Below are 23,043 nucleotides of genomic sequence, written 5' to 3'. Positions count from 1 at the left end.
GTTATTATTATTATTACTTATATATTGTTCAATACGGACCAAAAACATGAAATTCATAACCATCAGTGACGGTATCTGTTCGTATAACGGATTCTTATTCTCTTGTAAGTCATTCAAATTATTCATATTACAAACCTGGCCCAAACGTATACAGATATTTTCATACATACTCATCGGCTCCCTTTGCTCCTCCCGCCCCAGCCAAGTTCCGCCAGGTGAGGAGAAACATAATTATAATACGCACAGTAGTGAGGAGCTGGGCTTGGATGGGAACCAGCCGTAGGGAGGAACATCAATTTGAGGGTAAGTTTCTGTATTATGCAATCGTAACAAAAACTCACTTTTCTCACATTTCTCTTTTAAGACCTTGTCTCTTGAATTTTATCAGACTGAAAGCTTCAGTATTCTAGAGTTGACGAATTAAGAAATGATAAGGTCCTATTCTCCCATTTCCGAGGCCAAAGCTTAACTTCTCCCTCATTCAGTACACTGCAGCTATGTCAAACCTCAAGCAACTTTAATTAGAAGATAATGCCATGAATCAAATTTTAACATGTAAAAGCTTTTTTTTGAAAGTGGTGGACAGCATTAAAGAAAAACAGATTGTACTGACATTAGTGTGCTTTAAAGTTAAAAATTTCATGATTGTTCCATACCGAATAGAGAAATATACAATATTAAATAGAAGGAAGGATCCACCTTTCAATACTCCGTTGTTAAGTTGAACCAAATAGAAGTTACAACCTGTTCAGACCGGTTTCAACACATTTGAAGTGTCATCAACAGCCAATGAGCAAAGCAGTGCAAAAATTAAGTCATAAAAGTCTAAAAACAACTAACCCAATGATCACAGGCAAAAATTTAACACTATTTCGTGCCGAAGCAATTCCAGCAGATGTTCATAACACAATGATCACAGTCATAAGAGTACAAAGAACACCACTATTTCGTGCCGAAACAAATGCAGTTGAAGTTCATAAGCAGGTCTAGTACAATCCTGTTTTGCCGCATTCATATATGAAGACGTAAGAAGATGTTGTATTTGAGATCGATAACGAGTTAAAGGACTTGTTCTAATATGCAAACTTGAAGGATAACTCGTTAGGAAATTGAACTTGTGATATGCAGTTATGTATAGTTGTTGCTAGGCAGGTCTTGTAGGCATTTGTTTCTCTGGCCAAAGAGTAAAAGGTGACATAATTGAAGTCTTAGGAAAACAGTGCAGCACTTAATTTCGACAATTCGAAGCGGATATATAAATTTTAAAAATAATTTAAATCGTTAAAAGGAATAAAACAAAATAAAAATATATTAAAAAATAGGAAGAAATTTTAAAAGAAATTGCATTGTGAGGCTCAACTCGAAACAGCTTGCCGTGGTGATTGATAAATGAATGGGAGATGATAAATAGAGAAAAGGGTGGGGAATAATGAGTGCTTATTAGAGGGTGGGAGGGAAAGGAAAAATGGGGGGGAGGTTATCTAAGGAGGATCATAGGGGTGTTGTGGAAGGGGGAAGTCGTATGAAAGGGTATTGTGTAAATTGTGAAAGATTGAACGCTTGCTTGTAGACTTCAGGTTATTTAAAATGGAGATAAGAAAATCGAAAAGGGCATTGGGTTTCTCAGAAATATCATTCAGGTTAAGATTTGGATTGAAAAACTGGTCAAAGGTGTATAAAACAGTTTTCAGTGATGTCTAGGAGAGGGCCTTTATTTAGAGTGCTGAGAATTTCAATATCCTGGTCTATTGTAGTGAAAATATGTTTTGTGTCATGTATATGTTGCCCCACTGCCGAAAATCTGCATTTTATTGCATTAACGTGTTCAAAGTACCTAATTTTGAAGTTACGACCAGTTTGACCTATGTAACAAAAGTTACAGTTGTTGCACTTAAAACGGTATACGCCTGATTTAGAAAAGACACTTGTTTTATTTAAGGAGTTGGAGTTATGTAATAATTCAAGGTTTCTATTATTAGTTCAAAAAGAAATCACGGTATTGTGTTTTTTGAAGACATTAGCAATTCTGTAGGCATTTATATTGAATGTGAATGTGGATTAAGAAGCTGGTTTAGGATTATCGTTTAAGAGTGTTGTGTTAGGACGGTGTTTACATTTGTTAATAATTTGTTCAATAAAATATCTATTATAACCATTAAATTTGGCAATGGAGCGGATGATATTTAGTTCTTTATTTAAATAGATGCTGATTACCATAGGGAACCTGAAATATTTTCCCTGATTGACTAAATTTATAATACCTGATATAATACGACTATGTATCAGAAGGTGACAGTGATCGAAGTTCCGATGGTTGTATTTCTGATGCTGTTGAATCGTGACTGATTTGTACATTGAACTAGTTTTATTTCTCACTGTGATGTATTTAGTGTTTTCATTACTTGTAAACTGTTTTAAATTAGCAATTTCGTGACACATTTGTAGAAAGAAAACAAATTGATAAGTAAACATGTGATTTATTTCCAAATTTTGTCATTAGAAATTCAAGTGTGCCGGTCTTATTTGGTGGCAGGTGGTATTTGGGATTATACAGTACCTAATTGCTACAGTCATCATCATATTCTTGCCACCACAGCTACAGACGTCTACATTGAGCTAGTTTTTTCAACTCGGTATAGGTTATAGTTTCTTCCTCAGAAGCAGGTTACTCCAAAAACTGTAAAAGTAGTTCTGAATTCTATTTTCTAGAAATAGAGCTACCCATTCAGTCACTCTTTTTTCTAGTCCAATAGCACTCACGGAGGTGCTTTCAACAATCCCAGAAAGGACTAAGGAGTGCATTGCTGCAGCTACATTCAACACGTACATCATTTAAAGGTTGTTGTTATTGTTGTAATTATTATTAGAAGCAGGTTATTGAAGTCAGACACTTAAGGTTGTCCTGTTTCTCTTTCCCCAGCAATTCTTCCTTCAGTGATATCACATAGGAACTTGTTATGCTACAGAATGTGACCAATACATTTTATTTTTTTCAATATCAGTGACCAGGAGTTTTCCTCCTATCTCTCTGTATAAAGACTTTGGTAAGTCCTGCATCCTCCTCCAGATCCGAATGTCCAGCTTTCACAACTGTATGGATGCACGTCCCATATGAAGGTTTTCAGAAAGGTTTTCCGAGTTTGAATATCTACATTTGTTGGCCAGCAGATGCTTTCTACCCTGGAAGACTCTCTCTGCCATTGCTATCCTTTTCAAGTCTTCTGGTAGACTCTGATTATCACTTGTGATTAGCTTTCCAAGGTAATAACATTTTACCAGTCTTTCAATTTTATCAGGGCCAATTTTGATGTCAGTTGTAGTTTGCCTGGATTGCTACAGTATAAGAAATAAAATAACCCAAAATACTTTAAGTAAATGCTGCCTTAAGAGAACACTGCAATCATGGAAGTACCACAAATAAAAGATGAAAACATCTTTAATGTCAGAAATGGAAACAAGATTTCTAGTGCTGGAACACAGTACAAGAAATGTAAACCAATGACAAATTACTCCTGTCTGTCGTCATCATTTGTGAAGAACCAATATTTTATAAATATTACAACTTGGTCCCGTTTTAATAATAATAATAATGTTATCGGCTTTACTTCCCACTAGTAACTTTTACTGTTTTTGGAGATGCCGAGTTGCTGGAATTTAGTCCTGCCAGAGTTCTTTTACGTGCCAGGAAATCTACTGACACGAAGCTGACGTATTTGAGCACCTTCAAATACCACCAGACTAAACCAGGATTGAACTTGCCAAGTTGGGCTCACAATGTCAGAGCCTGAACCATCTGAGCCACTCGACCTGGCGGACCCATTTTAAATATTTAGTCCCTGATGGCGATGATATTCTCATATTCATATTTTTTGGTTCCATTTTTGTAACTTATAGCATGACCAACGTGTGGACTTACCATAATCCTTGTTCCATTCACCCACAGGCTGAAAGTTGAACTATAAAAGTTTTGCTACTTGAGTAGTGAAGTATCTACCAATGTGCAGAGCTAGAAAGATATGCAAAACAGATGTGAACAAGCAGGGGAAGTTATTTTAAATTAGAAAAGAAATATCCTGTGCCATCATCAGGGTAAGCAAATTGATTAGGAAATAGACTCTGGAAATAATGAACTTAGCACTGCAGGGTAACAGAGAAAGCAAAAAGATCTAGAAAATGATGGCTGGAATTATTATTTATTTGAAGTTAATAATGCAAGAAATAAAATTAGTTCATAAATTAAGACAAATATAGAAAGGAGAGAGTGGCTGTGTGTTAACGCGGTACGCTACGGAGCTGAGCTCTGCATTTGGGAGATGAATAGATTTGAATCCCACCATCGGCTGTAATGAGAATGGTTTTCTGTGGTTTCCCAGTTTCATATGCAAGCAAACGGTGGCGACAGTTCCTATTCATAAGCTACAATGATAGCAATTCCTTACCCTACCATCATTCATTTAATTTTCATTAGCTCCTCAAGAGGCTAGCGACAGGAAGGGCATCCAGTTGTAAAAACGTGTCATCTCATCCCGACCCCATATCAGGGAAGAGGACTAAAGGGTAGACATACATAGACAGTTAACCACCGTGGAAACAGAAAGAAGAGATTAAAACGTCAGTCTTCAACGACCTTGTTTCTTTTCTACTTCTCAACCTCACACTATCAGTATATGAGGATGTGGAGAATGCACTTATCCTTTGGTGCTCTCATATTTGTACTCATCTCCATTTCTTCTGCTCCCTCTTTTTATAATGCCCTGCTGTTGTGTCCATGCTGTCCCTTTCTCAACTTGGCGACTAAAAAGGAGAATGATGAGGGGGAAGAAGAGGGTGGGGGAGGGTGTGAATTCTGTTGTTTGGTGGATCAGTCCATAAGACTGGTTTGATGCAGCTCTCTGCACCACCCTATTATGTCCTAAACTTTTCATTTCTGTGTAACTACTACATCCTACATCTGCTTGTGATGTTCCTATCTTGGTCTACCCCTACCGTTCTTACCACCTACACTTCCCTCAAAACAAGTCCTGCATCTCTTAAGCTGTGTTCTATCATGCTACCTCTTCTTATGGTCAAATTTTGCCAAACTGTTATCTTTCAACAGGATGGGCAGGTTCCACCTATTCAATATTTTTTTTTTCACCTTTCCTTTAAGTCATCTAGATACATCCTTTGGGGAAGATGTAACCTGCATACACGCTTAACTTGATCTAATGCGTCACATATAGTACGTCTAAAACTATTTCCATTCATTGAAGTCCATGTAATTTGATTTATCTGCACGTCTAAATTATGCTGCATTAATATTGTACCTGTATAAAACACTTTGTTTTGATCATGCATTTTTTTTTTTTTTTTTTTTTTTTTTTTTTTTTTTTTTTTTTTTTTTTTTTTTTTTAGATTATGAACACTAAATATTCCAACTGCCAAAGTTACTACAACACTTTAAAATATTCCTCGTGGTATTATTTTGAACATACCAATGCTAACAATATTCATAAAATATAAGTACGTTTGATCTTAAAACTTATTTTGTGTACATACACAGTTAAATGGGGTAGGTAAATATACTACAATGCTCTTCAATATACATTTTTTTTCCCTTCGTCTTTATGCCTTATTGTAATATTAAAATATTAGGAATTGCTTCTTATGGTAAACACTTTTCCTTTAATTGTAATAATAGACCTGCTACTATAAATTTATAGGGACATTGTCTGGTTAAGTATGTGGGTTGATGGTCCAGTTGAAAAATACAGTATTTAATAGGTGGACCTGCCCATCCTGTTGAAAGTAGTCAATCATCAATACGGACCAATAAAATGAAATTAATTTCATATAAATTGTTCTCTCACCAATTCGATTCAATATCTCTTCATTCGTAATTCGATCTACCCATACCACCTTCAGCATTCTTCCGTTAAGCTTCTATTCTCCTCCTTTCTGACCCAGTTATTGTCCATGTTTTATTTCCATGCAATACAAGACTGCAGACAAACGTTTCAGAAAAGAAGTTTTAATTTGTATATCAATATTTGAAGTGAGCAAATTTCTGTTCATACTTGTGCTAGTGAATTATTAAACAGCAATTAATCATAAGCAACAAGACCTACATTTTGTGTAAAGTCTTAATATGAATGATACGAATTTCTGCTACACTGACGATGATTGAAGTTACGGTCACCTTGCTGTCAATGCATCACTGAACATTCAGATAGCTTACATTTCAATTTTGTGCTGAAAGATGGAATAGTGTGTGATGCAGTTTTATTTACATCCTACAGGAACTGAGTGTGTTGCCCTGCCAAGTCCAAATTTTTAAATAAATACTTCTAAAAGTGATAGTAGGTTCACAACTCTTAAAAGAAAAAAGGGAACGAGTTACCTTTTACGAGGCTGCACACCACACAGAAATGGAACAAATGAAGAAAGGATAGACCACGTAAGAAGAAATGCTCACCATTCCACAGAAGATAGAGACTGGAAGTTCCCAACTACAAATTACTGAAGACCGAACAACAAAACCCACTAAAACCTGTAACATACCATTGCTATCCATTGTGGTTTGTAGTTTCTCGAGATGTACTACAGGCAATTTCTTTCGGCTGTAGCGGTAAGTTGAGCTATCGCTGTGCAAACTGCTGTCTTCATTAAGATCTGCATCTTCAGGCATCAAGTCAGGGGCTTTTGCTGTTAAAGAAGAAAAACAAAATAAACACAGGCACTGAGCTACTAACCTTAACAGAAGACCTACCTAGTTGAAAAGAAACAGGACTTAATCAACAAAAGAGCTTAAAAATTGTATTGCTTCAAATAATCTATCCAATATAAAGAGAGAATAATTGAGAGTCGAGTTGAATGTGAAACCACTCAAACTGATTTCAGTATTTCTCTCACCATTAGAAAGACTATCAGTTACAGGCTATACATAATTATGCTAACTTATCTGGGGAGCAGACAGATTTTTAAAAAGCAGATCAAGTCTGAAAAATTGTGTACAGCAACTTTAAAAATAAATACAGTATTACCCCGCATTTACGTTTTCCCGTCTTTTACAACATTTTTGGTTGGTCCTCTGAGATTTCCTATGCTCACAATGTATTAAAATCCTCAAATTTACGTTCACAACATTTTATGCTTCCTGCCTTTTACGCCACGACAGGCCGTTGGAAAGAAAAAAAATTGAGGTAAAATGGCGTCGCAACTAACCTAAAACGCTTTGAGTAACCATGGCATGACGACCAAATCAAACAACCATGGTCCACCATAATAACTCTTAGAACTCTCCGTATTGAACTTTCGCTTAACCAACGCAGCGCATTCTTTGATATCGGGTGTTTTTCACTACATCCTTAACCTTATTTTCAAATCCGACAACGACATACGTCCTAAACCCTATTTTCAAATCCGACAACAATAAAGCGCTCATTAATCGTTCAAGAAGAAGAAGACCTGCTACCTGATGTATGGAGAATGTTGCAGTCAGACTGCACTGCTGAAGATTTTCTTAGGGTAGATGACTCTGTGATCACTGCAGAGGAAAGAAGTTTGGAGGAGTTAGTTGCTGAGCAAACAGCATCCAAGTCTCCCACCAGTGACAGTAATAAAGCAGAGGAAGACAGTGAAGTGATGCCTACCAGTTCTGATGCAAGTGCAGCAGTGGATGTTTTACGCAGGTATCTGTCATCTGTAGAGGGGGGTGAAAATAATATTCATAACCTTTTATGATGATGATGATGATGATGATGATGCTTGTTGTTTAAACGGGCCTAACATCGAGGTCATCAGCCCCTAATGGTACGAAATGAAATGACAACAAAAAATTCAAAATGATCCACGTGACCAAAAGAAAAAAATCGTCATGAAGAAGGAATGAATGAATGGTCACGAACCAAAAAAAACCAACAACAACAAAACGAGCAAAAAAAAAAAAAAAGGAGTGGATCCAACTCAAAAAAAAAAAGAGCATAGATAATTTATTATTGAGCAAGGGACCACTCATGAAGCACAATCCTGAATCGAGGATGCTTAATGTCTAAAGGGGTCCAAAATCCAGGTCTAAGGCCTCTCGGAATGCTACATGTCGCGAGTAAAGTAGAACCATGGTATTCGTCATGTTGGGGTACTAATCAAAAGTAGCGAAGATGATGATGATGATGATGATGATGCTTGCTGTTTAAAGGGGCCTAACAGAGGTCATCGGCCCCTAATGGTACGAAATGAGACGAAATGGAATGACAAAGTAAAAGTCCAAAATTCTCCACTGACCAGAATTCAAAACGTGAGGACGAAGAATGAATGGATGGAGATGAATTTTAAACAATCAGTGGATGCGACCCGCAATGCCTTACATTCACAGATTCCCACGTAAAACAATATGATTACTGACCAAGGGACTGCTGCTATAGCATAACATTGAATTGATGATGCTTGCAGTCTAAAGGGGGTTCAAATCCAAGTTATCGGTCCCTCATAACGATACTTATCGCTAGGAATGTAGAACCATGGTATTTGTCATGCTGTGGTACGAATCAAAAGTAGCAGAGACTCGCGGTATTCCACACATTATGGTACTACTCACAGGTTATGAAATTCGACATATACTACAGACCTATGGTTTTTCTCACATTGCGGCGCCATTTACAGGCAACGCAACCCTATGGTGTTCAGCACATTACAGTATTAACCACAGGGACCTTCCCCTATCCCGTGGTGTTCTTCATATAGTGGGTACTAATCATAGGCAAAACAGAACCATGGTAGCTATCATCCCATGGTCCCGCTCACATGGTGGTACTCATCACAGGTACTGCAAAGGCCGACCGCATGGTGCTCCTGTGTGCTACTGATCACAAACCTATTTGGTACCTAATATAGTGGTACTACGCACAAGTAAAAGCGACTCATGATGTTCTGCGTGTGGTGGTACTAATCACAAGTAGTTTCATGATTACAAGACAATCACCCCCTTGGTCGCCCCTTTTAGTCGCCTCTTACGACAGGCAGGGGATACCGTGTGTGTATTCTTCATCTGCGTCCCCCACCCACAGGGGGTTGCGTGTTTGGTCCGCGAGAGAGGTATTTTATTTCCCTCAAGTCCGCCGGCAAGCCGGTTAGGACTCCCCTATCCGCCACCTGGGACGTGCCATGTGGGAGTATCACCTCTCCCCCTGCTACGCCAGCGTAGTAGGTTCGTGGTTTCATAACCTTTATGAGCTTGAAAAACATATAGGGGTCATAAGAAATAAAAAGTATAAAGAGAGATCGATTCTGGACTATTTTGGTAGGAAGCAGTGATTGTGTAGTTTTCCATCTGGAATTAATTTGTGTTAATGTTGTAAATACAGGTACAACAGTAGCAATTAAAATGATTCATTCAGAGAAAATATTGCATCCTAGATAATTCTATAGCCGTTCTAAGAGAGTAACTACTGTATATTCAAAAGAATATATTACACAAATTTTTAACCACCTACTGGTAACCTTCTCCTGGGCAAAGGACGAGAAGAATTACAAAGGCAGTAAAGTAATTAACTTACATGGACCTTTATTTGAGGTAAGTACAGTAAATCGATTGAGATTGAAATACTCTATAAATTAATAATATGCATTTGTGTAACATTTAACTCCTTTTCCAGAGCATTTTTATATATACCTGTACAAGTTGTTTCCCACGATTTACACTTTCCTCCCTTTTACACCAATATTCCTTGGTCCCTTGAAAAGTGTAAAAGAAGGGTAAAACTGTATGCTGCTGGTTAGAGCTATTAAACATGGAGCCAATCAGATGTACTTAAAATTACATTTTGTAAAAAAAAGTTCCAATGTATTTCCTTCCTTCCTAATGCAAGCAACTTTCCAGAAAGGAAAAAAAAAATTGGTTTGGTGCAAGCTTTATGTGGTGAAAGTTGAAATTAAGATGTGCTGGCTTAACATTGAGGTATGTGGTGTTTGTTCTTCTTCTTTTTCAAAATGTTCATTGTTGTGCATATATTATTGTTAGTATTAGGAAATCACTTGACAACTCCTATACTGTTGGCATATTTCAAAATATGTAATTGTACAGTCTATGGAAGCTAAATAAATGAATGAATGAATGAATGAATGAATGAATGAAATATCAGGTAAACTGTTGGTTGTAGCAAGAAAAAGAGCGCGCGCTCGTACACACACACACACACACACACACACACACACACACGATTTAGAATTGAATGTCATACAATAATATTCACGCACATTTTCTTCACTCAGTCTGTCATGTAATTACACATTTGCATGTGCCAACTTCATTCAGATCTGCATCTTCAGGCATCAAGTCGGAAGCATTTGCTGTGTGCAAAGTACAGATTCCATCGAGATCCTTGTTACTTATTATTTTCTAGTCACACTTTTAGGCAATGAAATGGAGGTTACACTCGACTATGTGCGACTTCGACAGAATGACTTTGGCCGCCATTTTGAATCCGAAAAAACTTCGACCAACGCGAATCCAAATAAATAAATAAGAATCAATAGATTTGATCATTTTTGGTCTTGGATTGGTCCGTACTGACTAAGCTCATGAAAAATCCCACGTTTACATTTTAGGCCTGTCCTGTCAATAGGCCTACTTATTATAAAATTTGGAAGTTAACATATACTTGTACATGTTTTGAGAGATAACCCACACTCTTCATCAGCGAACTTTTCACCTCAAAACAAAATTCCTCATTTTCTAAGATCTATTAATACAAACTTACACTAAAAACATAAATAATTAAAACAGTATAATATTATTTTAGCACACATCCACACACACACTAAAAAGTTTCCTTAATAATGTTTAAGTAGGTAGCATTAATAGTTGATGTATTTGTCCTTGAGGAAGCATTTAAAAAATCTGCATTAATTAATTTTAATATTAGGTCCTGAAAATAAATAAGAATGTGATACTTTTCAAGATACAGCACACGCAGAAATTGCCTCATCACCTGCAATATAAATCTTGCCACCGGCAGAGAAAAAGGTGCTGCTGCACAAGTACAAATGACAAGAATGAAATGAAGGCTTACCCGCTTTCCTCTTCCTCATTAAAGGCTCCATGTGGAAGTCCGACATATGCTTCCGCCGCACGGTGCGCATCGATTTCGTGAGGTGTGGCATAGTCAACTGTGAACTGAGTGGTGTCTGCTGCTGTAACACTGGTGGCTGAGTCTGCGACGGCTGTTGAGGGGACTGAGGAGCGACGAGTTGGTCTTTACGCAGTACTGCATCTCCGAGGGAGTCCTCCGAAGGACAATGCATCTTCAATCTAAAATGATACATTCCATTAATTCTTTTTGAGAACATTGTCTGGAATCGTGACTAGTCTTTCAAATACCAAGTCTGTACATAAATACCGTTACAAAACAACTAACAAAGATCAACCATTTTTCCCGTGACGCCATGCAGCAACTTACAGCAGAACCTCTTCTGTAAACAATCTGCATTAATGTGAGCGATGACTGAAATTTTCAACCTCTACAATTTTGCAGATATAAGCATGAAATATTGTGAGCATATTCACGAAGTAAATATTACATATTATACCAAGTTTCAAAGCAGTGGGTTGATTCAATTTTTTTTAATTTTATTTTTTTATATTTGGTTATGTTACTGAAAAAAGTTCCCTGAGACACAATTTTGGTTTCTATGACTTCAAAATTTGATGATAGTGTTTACATACATACATATATAAATATTACTTACTTAAAAAAAAGTTGTTTCTCCCTGAATATGTATCAGATTAGGCATTTTAGAATTTCCAGTTTGTTAAATTCTCTGGAAAAATTATATACTGTTGTAATCGAATGCATGTAACGTAGCTTCCATTCAACAAATAATATCGCTTATAAGTATGTTTTGTTAGTTGAGGATATTAACTATAACTCCAGAAAGTGTCACATCATTCAGACAAGAACTGCAGCACATGGGGCTTTTAGCAGGAAGCAAAGCACTGGAAAAAATGAAAGGTGAGAAAAAGGCATATGAAGTTTTGAACGGACCCGTTATTTTTAAAGATTAGGACGTGAACAGTGGATCGTCATAAAGCGCTGACACTATACCACTGTCATTTGTCAAACCTTGAAGCCAAATTCAATAATGGAAACAACAAAATATTGCCAAAATATGCAATAAAGAGCCATCAGAGTGAGGTGGGTGTGGCAGACACACCCACACAGCAACCCATAAAAATGTCCAGACGGCCTTTAAAATGGCGGAAATTCTTAAACTATTCTGCCATTTTCTGATAATAGAAGGATTATTATTATATTATCTCTAATTCCTAAAATAATTTCTTTATGCAAGGAAATCATGAAATTTCAGTCATCGGTCCCCTTAACCTCCAAAGTGATTCTGTTGGATTCAATATTTCATAATCATGAAATGGGGTTATTATAAAAATCTTACACAAGTTAGAAAGACAGCTTTCCGACATCTCTGATATACCATGAGTTATTAATTTCATTATTGATGGTATAACAGTCACAATTATAGATTGATATCTCCCACCTAATCAATACTTAATATCTTTAAATGTATGTATTCACGTTAAAAATACATTAATACAATATCGGTTACAATCTCATAAGAGATCATCTTCAGCTGATGAAGAACATTAAAAAAATAAAACAACAAATACATCAATGTAATACATTACTTATTCTAAGTATGCCTGATGATATATTGAAAACAGTAATATTTCATGTCTATAGTTCCCTTCACTTATGTTTATAATTTTATCATTAATATAAAAAATTATACGTTGACTTAGAATAAGTCTTTTTTACAACCCCGCACCGACACAGACAGGTCTTATGGAAACAATGAGATAGGAAAGAGCTGGGAGGGGAAGAAAGCGACCGTGGCCTTAATTAAGGTACAGCCCCAGCATTTGCCTGGTGTGAAAATGCGAAATCACAGAAAACCATCTTCAGAGTTGCTGACAGTGGGGTTCGAACCCACTACCTCCCGGATGCAAGCTCACAGCTGCGCGCATTTAAATAAGTAATGTATTAAATTGATGTCTTGCAGATTGAAACTGGTATTGTATTAATGTAATCTTAATGTGAATACATATATTTAAAGAAATTAAGTATTGATTAGGTGGGGAATCTCAATCTATAATTGTGACCTCTGATAAATATACAAAGCTTGGCATCAGCGGAATGTTGCGCTAGTGAACAATAAAAGGGCAATGACAAGAGAGAACGACGTCCAGGGTGCTAAGAAGTGACGTTGGCCTGAAAGCAGTTTCTTGCAAACCTGGCACTTCCTACCAATACAATACTGAAGAAGCAGAGACGAGTGAAATGCCACATGAGTGGTGTGGGCAAACCACTTATTCCTCACTTTTTCTGTCAGTATATTTTATCATATAAAATATTAAATTTTATCGTCCAAAGCATTTTCAATTCCCTCAGAATTATCAAACCTCATACCCCGCCAATAATACGGAGACAAAGCTAAGTCACCATTTTTTAAAAAGTTCAACAAGTTCAATTACAGAATATACACTCAAACCACGTTAGTGCGTTCCTCACTGACGCGTTTTCCCGCTTTGCACGTCGTAATTTCGAAATCCCAATTCTCATCATATTAAATCTATATAAAAATACCTCGCTTATCGTGTGTCAAATTTTCGATATTACCGCTTAATGCGATCACATTTTTCCTAGACCTGAAAATGTTATTTGTCATCCCTTGTGAAACAAACGTTATTTCCAACTCAGGTAAGATCCGTCGCCACAGTTGCGTGATTGCGGAAAACAGCCTTAAATTCCTGAACTTCATAGGATAAGCTGCACATTCGGGGAGCAAGCTGTTAGCCTCCGGAATGTTCAGTTTTGCTTGCCGGTTAGCAGCAAGATTGCTGAATAACCCAGTGTGTCTATTGCGTTTGTATTTCTCATTCCATTCAGAAGTTACAAATTTATTTTATGTTGAATGGTACAGTGACTGAAGTGTAGTGAATATCTGTTGCATGATACGGTAACCTATATCTGGATTAGGAACATAATCGTGAGAAAGTGACTAGTGTGGTGCGTATTTGTCTTGTGATGGCCTAGGTATGGATACGGAAAAAGTTGAAATTCCTTTCTAATGAAGACAACATTAAAATCTTTCAGAAAGTAACTCGCATTTGCATCTTTAAGCGCGCAGAGGTCGCGAATGTTGAACTCGCACCTTTGAGTTTCGATTCAGTCGATTCGACTTGGTCGAAGTTTTCAAAATGGCGACCAAAGTCATTCTGTCGCAGTCGCACATGGCCGAGTATAACCTCCAATTCATTGTCCAAGAGTGTGACCAGAAAATAATGTTTTATAACCCAGGGCTCCGAAATAAAAGGCTTCTACTAACATTTGTTTTAGAAAGAGTGTGATCTGTAATAATAACATTTGGATAATTTCATTGGTCCACGTACATGTTTTCATATTTGTTGTTTGGTGTTTTGAACACCATTCAATGTACTTGTTATTTTACAAACCCCAGCAGAAAAGGTTTTTTATATTTCTTCTCTCGTGTTTTTCACATCTTGTAATACTTTCCTCTCATCTTGAGAAATGGTAGATATAGTTTTCACTGTACCCATGGATACACGACGTAAAATGCCTTTACATAAAATCAGCTTCATGTTCCTCTAAAACATTGGTACTTTGTCATTATATGAATGTTTCATCTAAACAGTGTTATATGGCTGAAGATGTTGATGATATACGAAACATGTACCACTTCTAACCAATAAGTTGCCTTAAGCAATTTATTGTATTGACAAGGTGGAAAAAAAAAAAAATATTTACTTGTAAATCTGTAAAATGCCTTCACGTCGGAATAAATCATATCTATTATTTCCATATCCCTACTGGGTGGTTTTTATTCGTATATTCAGTAGTACGTTTTCTCGTTTAACACGTTCATTTTTGCTGTCCCCTGCAGACATGTCTTAACAAGGTTTTACAGTATTGATAAAGACGTAATTATATCAAACTATCGATAAATCAAAGGTTAGCAAGCTTCCCTGCGTTTGGATGGCAACATACAGGAAAATATCTGAATCTGTGTTCCAAAATATCCATAGATTGGCTTGGCAGTGGCAGCAGTTCAAGATGTAAACATTGGTAGAGAATGTGTTTGGAAGAGACAGCAATACATCCATATCTTCCCAGAAAAAGAAAAAAAATTAGTAGTTACAAAACAGTTAAAAACAGGGTGAGTCAGCTAAAATGTTCACCTCAAGTAACTCTTAAAGTGTTATTAAAGAAATCAAAAACACTTACACTTGAACTTGTAATACCTGCTGAGATAACTGCATAAACTTTGTTTCTTAGATGGAACTGCATAATTTCCTACACCTAACATTACAGTAATGAAAATTAAATAGTACGGAGCGATTATTTTCAAAATGCAAGTAATTCTTGAGAAAATGGAACACCCCAGCTATGGGCCACCCAATACACCTCAATCACTAACCGGGTATACATGATCATGCTACGTGATCCTTCACCTTCTGCTGCTGCTGCTGACAGCTAGGTATTCGCTGTGATGCGCATGCAAATACACTATGATAACGGTGGATAATTTACAAACCTGAATGACCTAGACAATAACTAGGGGCCCATCAAATGGTAACTGTAAATTCTTACCACAATCTTCTAGTCAAGCGCCAACCAAAAAACATGCAAAGAACACTCTACACTACCCCCCCCCCCCTCCGAATGGTGCAGCCCAGTCTAACGTAACGAAAGCATCAAATATGCTCAGAAGTAAATAAATACCTAACCCACACAACTGTGCATACAGAGACTCAAAAGGTTACCTATGTCTGGGAGCATCAACCTCTGTTATGACTTCATCATCGCCATCAATGTCCCACTCCAGTCGCCCGGGTGTGGTTAACAAGCGTCCTCCACTCCTTTCTTTCCTTCCACTTTTCCTGCTCCATTACTTCCACCACATCCAATCTAGCTTCTCGAATGTCCTTCCAAATCTGATCCATCCACCTTCTTCTCGGTCTTCCAACTGGTCTCTTTCCCTTAACGTCTTTTTCTAATCCCTTCTTGCTAGCTGTTCCTTTCCCATTCTTTTTACATGTCCGAACCATCTCAGTTTTGCTTTCTGTATGTACTGTAATAATGGTTCTATATTTAGCTCTTCTCCAACTTTAATATTTTGAATTCTATCTCTTCTTTTTTTTTTTTTTTTAACGATGTTCTTAAAAATTTCATTTCTACTGCTTGGGTCTTACTATCTTGTCTCTTATTAGTTACCAGCATTTCTAGTCCATATGTTACAATTGGTATGAAATAATGTTTATATAATGATTTCGTTCTCTTGGGCACTTTGTCATCTCATAAAAGCTCTCTGACTTGATGATAAAATGCTATACCTTCACTTAGTCTGTTATAAATTTCAGGGTTGATTTCATTACTTCCATTAATAATGCTACCCAGATATGTAAGCTGTTCTACATCCTCTAACTGTTCTCCGTCTATGACACTTGGTTTCTCTTTTTCTCTTTTCCACAGTGCAGGACTACAGTTTTCTTTTTAATAATTACCATTCCAAACTCGATCAGATTTTCATTCCAAATGTCCAGTCTCCTTTGTACTTCATTTTCTCCCTTTCCCTTATGACTTAACCGTGGTAAAATGGATAGCTTACCATGGTTAAGTTGAATTTCTGTTGCATCAAGCCCTGTTTTGAAATTGTTGACATTTTACCAGGTTAAAGTTTGTGAGCGAGCAGTTAAGCAACTAACCGAGGCTTTGGGCTATGTATGCTACATAACCTCACGAGTAAGTTGTATACTACGTGCATCGAAAGTGTTGTGATCAGATTTTACAACTTTACCAGTTGTGAGTGAACTATATAACCTTGCATTGTGTGCATCCAAAGTGCCGTGATATTATTGTTAAAATGGATTTGGCACTCCGTCGTATTATCTACAGTATCCTGAGGGGGATGAACAGAGAGAAAGAGACAGGCGCAATCCAGCTGAAGATTGGACAGACACCTCGCTTTAAAACAGGTTTCACTTAGAGGAGACTGTAACGTCCTTGTTATTAGGTGACCAATTTGAGTTCCCTACTCATAGAATTATCTTGTTTTGCCAAGAAATTAGCTAAGTCAATGAGCTTTTCAGTTTCAAATGCACAAGCATTTGCCGCTCTCGTTCGCCCTTCCTTTTCCATATCGGCTGGTACGAAAACACAATCAATGTTAAAAATAAGGGATTGTAACAGAAGATAATACAATAACTACAATGACTTTGACAAGGAGAAAAATCAATATAAAACTTTTTATACAAGTATGAAATAATTTAAATAAATAGAAGTAATATTTGTCCAAGAAATTAAAAGACACCTCACGGATCCAGATACCATGTAAACAACTAGTTAACTAGACACACGTACTACTGAAATTGAGACTACCTTTTGAATAATTTAAAGAAAAGTGACAGTTGAAATCATCATTACCTTCTGAATACTACTTTTAATTACTTTTGAGTGGAATAACAGCGAGGAAAAAGAGCATCAGGAAACTGCGGTTTCAAACCCAAGGATTAGCAATGCTGCAACAGGTTAATGACAATACCACAGTCAAAATTTTACCATGGTTTCGTAATGCCTGATATTCATCGAGAATGGTGCATCTGGGCATTAATGTTGTTGTAGGCAGTGGATGATGAAAATGGTTCAAAACAGAGAGTCAACCAACAAGGATCAACCACTCTTGGTCATAACAGTAATGGACAAGATCGTAAAGTCTATCAAGAAAATGTACAACAGACCGAATGCTCTGCTATTTACCGATGACGTGCTGTTATGGGGAGAAACAAAAGCTGAAGTATGAGAAACACTGAAGTTCTTAAAAGATCATAAGCAGGCTGTGAACTTTTGTCTTTGATTAAGCAGCACAAAATACAGTACATTGGGCATAGTATGAGAGGGAAAAATTGAGGGCAAGCGTGTCCATTGTAAGTGAACCTGGCTGGATGACGTGAGAGAATGGACAGAATTCAACAGTGCCCAACAACTTTTCTATCTGTGGTAAAACAGGAGATCTTAGCTACAGTGACCACCAACGTCCAGAGGAGCAGATATGGCACATGAAGAAGGTGAAGTAACGCTCTCTGTGTATCGACAAGCTGAAGGTTCATACGTAGCGTGTGCTCTAACCTGATAAGGGACTGATCTGAATAGGGTGGTCCATGGGTGGCGAATAAAACACGTGTGAGGAAATTCCACTTTCTCAAGAACTTGTTGAATTTTGAAAATAATCACACCCCAGAATTTACAATGTGTATGAACATAACGCAAGGTAAACAAAATAAGTGTAGTTCCATTTTAAATAATTAGTACCATTATTGTGGCAGATACTGACCCTCTGGAAAAGTATTCCGAGTTCCATTATGAGCCCCTTGATAAAGTGAAAACATGTCATCATGTTACTGGGTTTTATGTCCCCATAATTACTGTTGATGTTTTAGATGACGCTGAGGTGTTGGAATTCGGTCCTACATGAGCTCTTTTACACAGCAATAAATATACCAACACGAAGCTGGATCATTTGAGCCGGGATCGAATCTACCAACCTGAGTTCAAAGGCTTGTGCTCCACTCAGCCCAACAAAATAGAAAATAGATTTTGACAGTAATGAGTAATGTGAGGTGAATTCAGCAATTACGGCAACAAACAAACAAACAAACAAATGGCATCTCCTAGTTTGCAGATACTTGCCTTTCTGCCAGAGTGAGCTCCTGGGCAGGCGCTGCAGTGCGAACGACGGGGAGGAGTGTTCTGATGGTAGGCTGCTGCTCCTTGCGCTCCTCTCTGACAGCAGTCAAGGCAGGTTCCAACACGGGAGGGTTCTCTTCCTGCCTCGCGGTCACAGAGATGGCGTCCTCTGCTGCTGATGATGACTCACTGCTAGAATTTTCTATTTCCCTGAGAAAAATGACAAGAAAATACTAAGTAATCTTGGTCTGCACCCTCGATAACAGAGATGTGTTTGTAGACTGATAAATGCAATGCAAATTAATTAGTACACAAGAATCATACACACACATTTCACTTAACCACTGACACAGCCGGTCTCAAGCCTGGCTGAGAAAGGAGGGGGGTTGGGCATTGGGTTAGCAATCCAACCCCAAAGAACTTGTTGCTATGAAAATAACATGAATAATTCAGCAAAATTCTGAACCTATCTGTACCTGAACATGACTGTGGCAATCACTTAATTTCTACAGGCTAGGTATCCAGGCGCTGATACTACAAGATTCTGTGTTTACTACAAAAACTGTCACCTATATGTTCTCAAACCCCTGGCAGCCATAGCACCACACAAGAGGCAGAATGTGCGGCCTCACATTGCACTGACTTTCTCTGGCAACACTGACAACTTGAAAGATACTATGAAGGCGTCAGTGGCAACGTTTTTACCGTTAACATTGCGTATCCAACGTGTGTCATGCCATGGTTCTTCATGACCTCCATCAACTCACTGTTAGGATTCAGGATTGGGTTGCAGTAGACCACTCCATGAATCAGATTCAGAGATTACTTTGACGGCGATTTCACCAAAGTGGTCGCACTTGAGCAATCGATCAGCCTGAGCTGCAGTCCGCATTTGCACATCATCATTAGATCTTCAGGTTTGCCGTAGACTTCTTTAATATGCCTACTGAACCAAACAGACTTCACCAGTTTTCAACCAGGAACTTAGGGAAGCTGGATCGTGAACTTTCAAGATGCACTTGATCCTAGGGGGTTGCCCACTAGACGATATCAATGTTGAATTCTTATGTGGCGGACAATTCCGGACAGGCTTTAAGACTATCTGAAAGCCATGCCCAAACCAATCATCGCCAAATGCCAGAGATTCCGAATACAGGCAGCTTCTGTAGCGCAATGTTGTACATGCATGTACCCCATCTATATATATATAAAATAAGAGTTTTGTCTGTACATAGCTCAGAATTTAAGAAAGGATGGTATTTCTGTATTGGTCATGTCCACAGTAACAACGAAATGCACTTTTTAATTACCTGTGATTTCTGTCTGTCTGTCTGTCTACCTGTCTGTCTGTCTGTATGTACAAGCATCACGAGAAAACGGTTGAAGAGAATTTAATGAAAATCGGTATGCAAAGTCAGGGAATAAGTTGCTACAATCTAGCCCATAAATAAATGTATTCACGCTGAGTGAAATGGTAGTTAAGGGGAAGGCCTAATGATCACAGAGATATTCATGAATTAGGATTTTTGTTACCAAGTGCATTTCAGCGCCGAGTCACAAGAAAATGGGAAAACAGAATTTAATGAAAATCACTATGTAAAGTCGGATAATAAGGAACTACAGTCTAGGCTATAGATAATTTTATAAGATGCCCTAATGTCACAGATTCAAAAGAAAATTAAATGTGAAGGCCAACAATATAGAAAGCTCATAAAATTGAACAATAACATTACATTGGCCATTGTTTGTTGTGATGTGTTTTGTGTCTTCTGTTGCCACTCATCTCTGATAGATAGGATTACTGCTGCGTACCGAGTATTTTATTTTTAATATGTTTCACGTTGCACCGACACAGATAGGCCTTATGGCGACGATGGAATAGGAAAGGGCTAGGAGTGTGAAGGAAGCGGCCGTGGCTTTAATTAAGGTACAGCCCCAGCATGTGCCTGGTGTGAAAATGGGAAACTACCATATACCATATTCAGGGCTGCTGACAGTGGGGTTCGAATCCACTATCTCCTGGATGCAAGCTCACAGCTGCGCACCCCTAACCGCACGGCCAACTTGCCCGGTCGTACAGAGTGTAACAGCCTGACTGAATATTGGCAAGAAGTAGCTGGGGAGTTAGATAACTTTCTTCTTTAGCATGCCATTCCCCTGGTTCATGAATTTTCTTATACTACTGGTACATAACACACTGGTTCATCATAGCATTCAAACTGTTCAACCCCTACTCTGCCTGGTCCAGGGCGCTGGTGTCTGTTATGGTCTGGGGTGCATTTTCCTGGTATGGAATGGGCCCCTTAGTTGTTCTGTAAGAGACGTTGAATGGTATGCGGTATGTTGAGCTTCTCAGAGACCATCTCCACCCATTTTTGGCCTTCCGGCAACCAGACGGTTCTGCGGTGATTCAAGATTATAACGCGCCGCCACATCACTCCCATGTCGCCCGAGAATGGTTCCAGGAACATGCAGCGGAGGTCCAACGACTGCCATGGCCACCCAGGAGGCCCGATATGAACCCTATCGAGCATATCTGGAATGTCCTGGAACGCAGGCTTCGTGCCATGGATACTGCACCCACGAACAGACCAGCATTGATGGCTGCTCTGCAAACAATTTGGTGTCAGCTGCGTCCAGAGGACTACCAGGGACTTGTCGACTCACTTCCACGGCGTCTCACTGCATTTCGCAGGGCCAGAGGCGGCCCCACACGCTATTAGGTGACTATCTCATGACATTTGTTAAGTCAGTGTAAATCCATTTCGTGGATACAACAGTGTTTCAGAAATACTTACAAAAAATGTATAGTCTGCCAACTATCCAAAATTACGGTGTTTGTAGAGTACACGGATACGCTCTTACTGAAATTATTTCAAATGAAACATTTGTACCGCAGCCAGCAATCACTCAAGGAATGAAGAACGGGTAAGTCATAACCTTCAATGGCATTAATGCAAAATGAGGTGAATTATCTGCATTAGTTTTTATTTTTGCACGTTTTTGTGTGACAGGTACGCTCAAACTATGTGAAATGTATCTGATTCCACGGTCAACAATGTGGCCATTTAATTTGACTTGAATGGGTTGATAAACATGTGCGTTTGCCCCACACTTTATAATACCACCTAAGGTTTAATATCTTCATCACAGTCTTCTCTTCACATAAAAGGAAAATACTAATTTCTGTTGCAAAAATTAGAAAAAGGAAAAAACAGCATTTTAGTGCTCAGTTCAAATCACAACCCTTCCATATGTTTTTAATAGAGGAACCAAACTACAAGAAATAACATTTTAAATAAAAATGTCAGTTTTTCAAAAAATGTTATTTTTCAATATTTTGGCACCCTGTGAAGGTCAGTAGAGAAGAGGGAGTAACAGTACAGAGAGACAAAATATAAACAGTATAAATTTACTCACGCTTTCACAGTTTTCTTGTTGCTAATTGCAAGCCCTGGCTTCATGTCCTTCACAAGAGACTTCTTTCTCTCCACAGGGATGAAATCAGGCGCTGCAGCCGCTCCTCCACTCGTGGGGCTCAGTCCAGTCGGTACAGACACACCCAAATTCTTTGCTTTACGGTTTGCCTCGAAGCGGTTGATCTTCTCGAGGAACGTGGGACTTGCCACGCTGTAGCGAGCTTTAGGTATGAGGTCTTCCACTGGTTCACCGATTGTTCTTGCATAGGCCAAGTCAGCAACATTTGGTGTTGAGCCCATGAACTTATTGTACTCAGGGTGGTAATGCTTTATATGCATCTGCAAAGAAAGAATCACAATGGTTCAGCAAATAATTTACTTAGGATTACTCATTTACTTAGAATCAAAATATAATGAAGACTAGCCGTACAAATTTAATATTTTTAGAGTAAAGCCTGAAATAAACACTATGTGTAAACTGGGGTGTGAATAAATGAACAAACATGTGGATAAATTTGTCATTCTACAAATAAGAACAACTAGGTAACCATCCTCTCCAAACAAATTTAGTGAAAACAAAAATGAAAACTATTTGTTCAATGCAGGAATTAAAATTTAAATCAAACAAAAATTATTCTGTTAAGCTGAGAAGGACACAACAAAAGGGAACTTAAGTTCCCCCAAAACAGAACTATTTAAATTTATATCAAATTCATTAATACAGACTTAACAAATTTGACCACTTTTTGGACGTATATTAGTCCGTACTGACTCTGACAATCAAATAACAACAACGGGTTATTAATTTTCGGTTTTCGACACTAACTTTGATTCTCCTCTTATTCTAGAAATAAGGTCACACAACCTGGCAG

General features: G+C 38.0%; 1 protein-coding gene across 1 annotated transcript in view; it reads right to left on the bottom strand.

Annotated features, from left to right (window-relative positions):
- LOC136885661 (uncharacterized) overlaps positions 1-23,043 on the bottom strand; it is a 220,675-nt gene that overhangs the window by 96,252 nt on the left and 101,380 nt on the right. Inside the window, exons 12-15 of the mRNA XM_067158354.2 lie at positions 22,173-22,510; positions 18,756-18,962; positions 11,049-11,287; positions 6,541-6,684 (exon numbers count right to left, since the gene is read on the bottom strand). Of these exons, the coding sequence (XP_067014455.2) occupies positions 6,541-6,684; positions 11,049-11,287; positions 18,756-18,962; positions 22,173-22,510 (928 nt within the window). The remainder of the gene's footprint in view (positions 1-6,540; positions 6,685-11,048; positions 11,288-18,755; positions 18,963-22,172; positions 22,511-23,043) is intronic.

The sequence above is a fragment of the Anabrus simplex genome, chromosome 14 (genome assembly GCF_040414725.1).
Source record: "Anabrus simplex isolate iqAnaSimp1 chromosome 14, ASM4041472v1, whole genome shotgun sequence".
Classification (NCBI taxonomy): Eukaryota; Metazoa; Arthropoda; class Insecta; order Orthoptera; family Tettigoniidae; genus Anabrus; species Anabrus simplex.
This window is presented reverse-complemented; position numbering and strand designations above follow the sequence as displayed.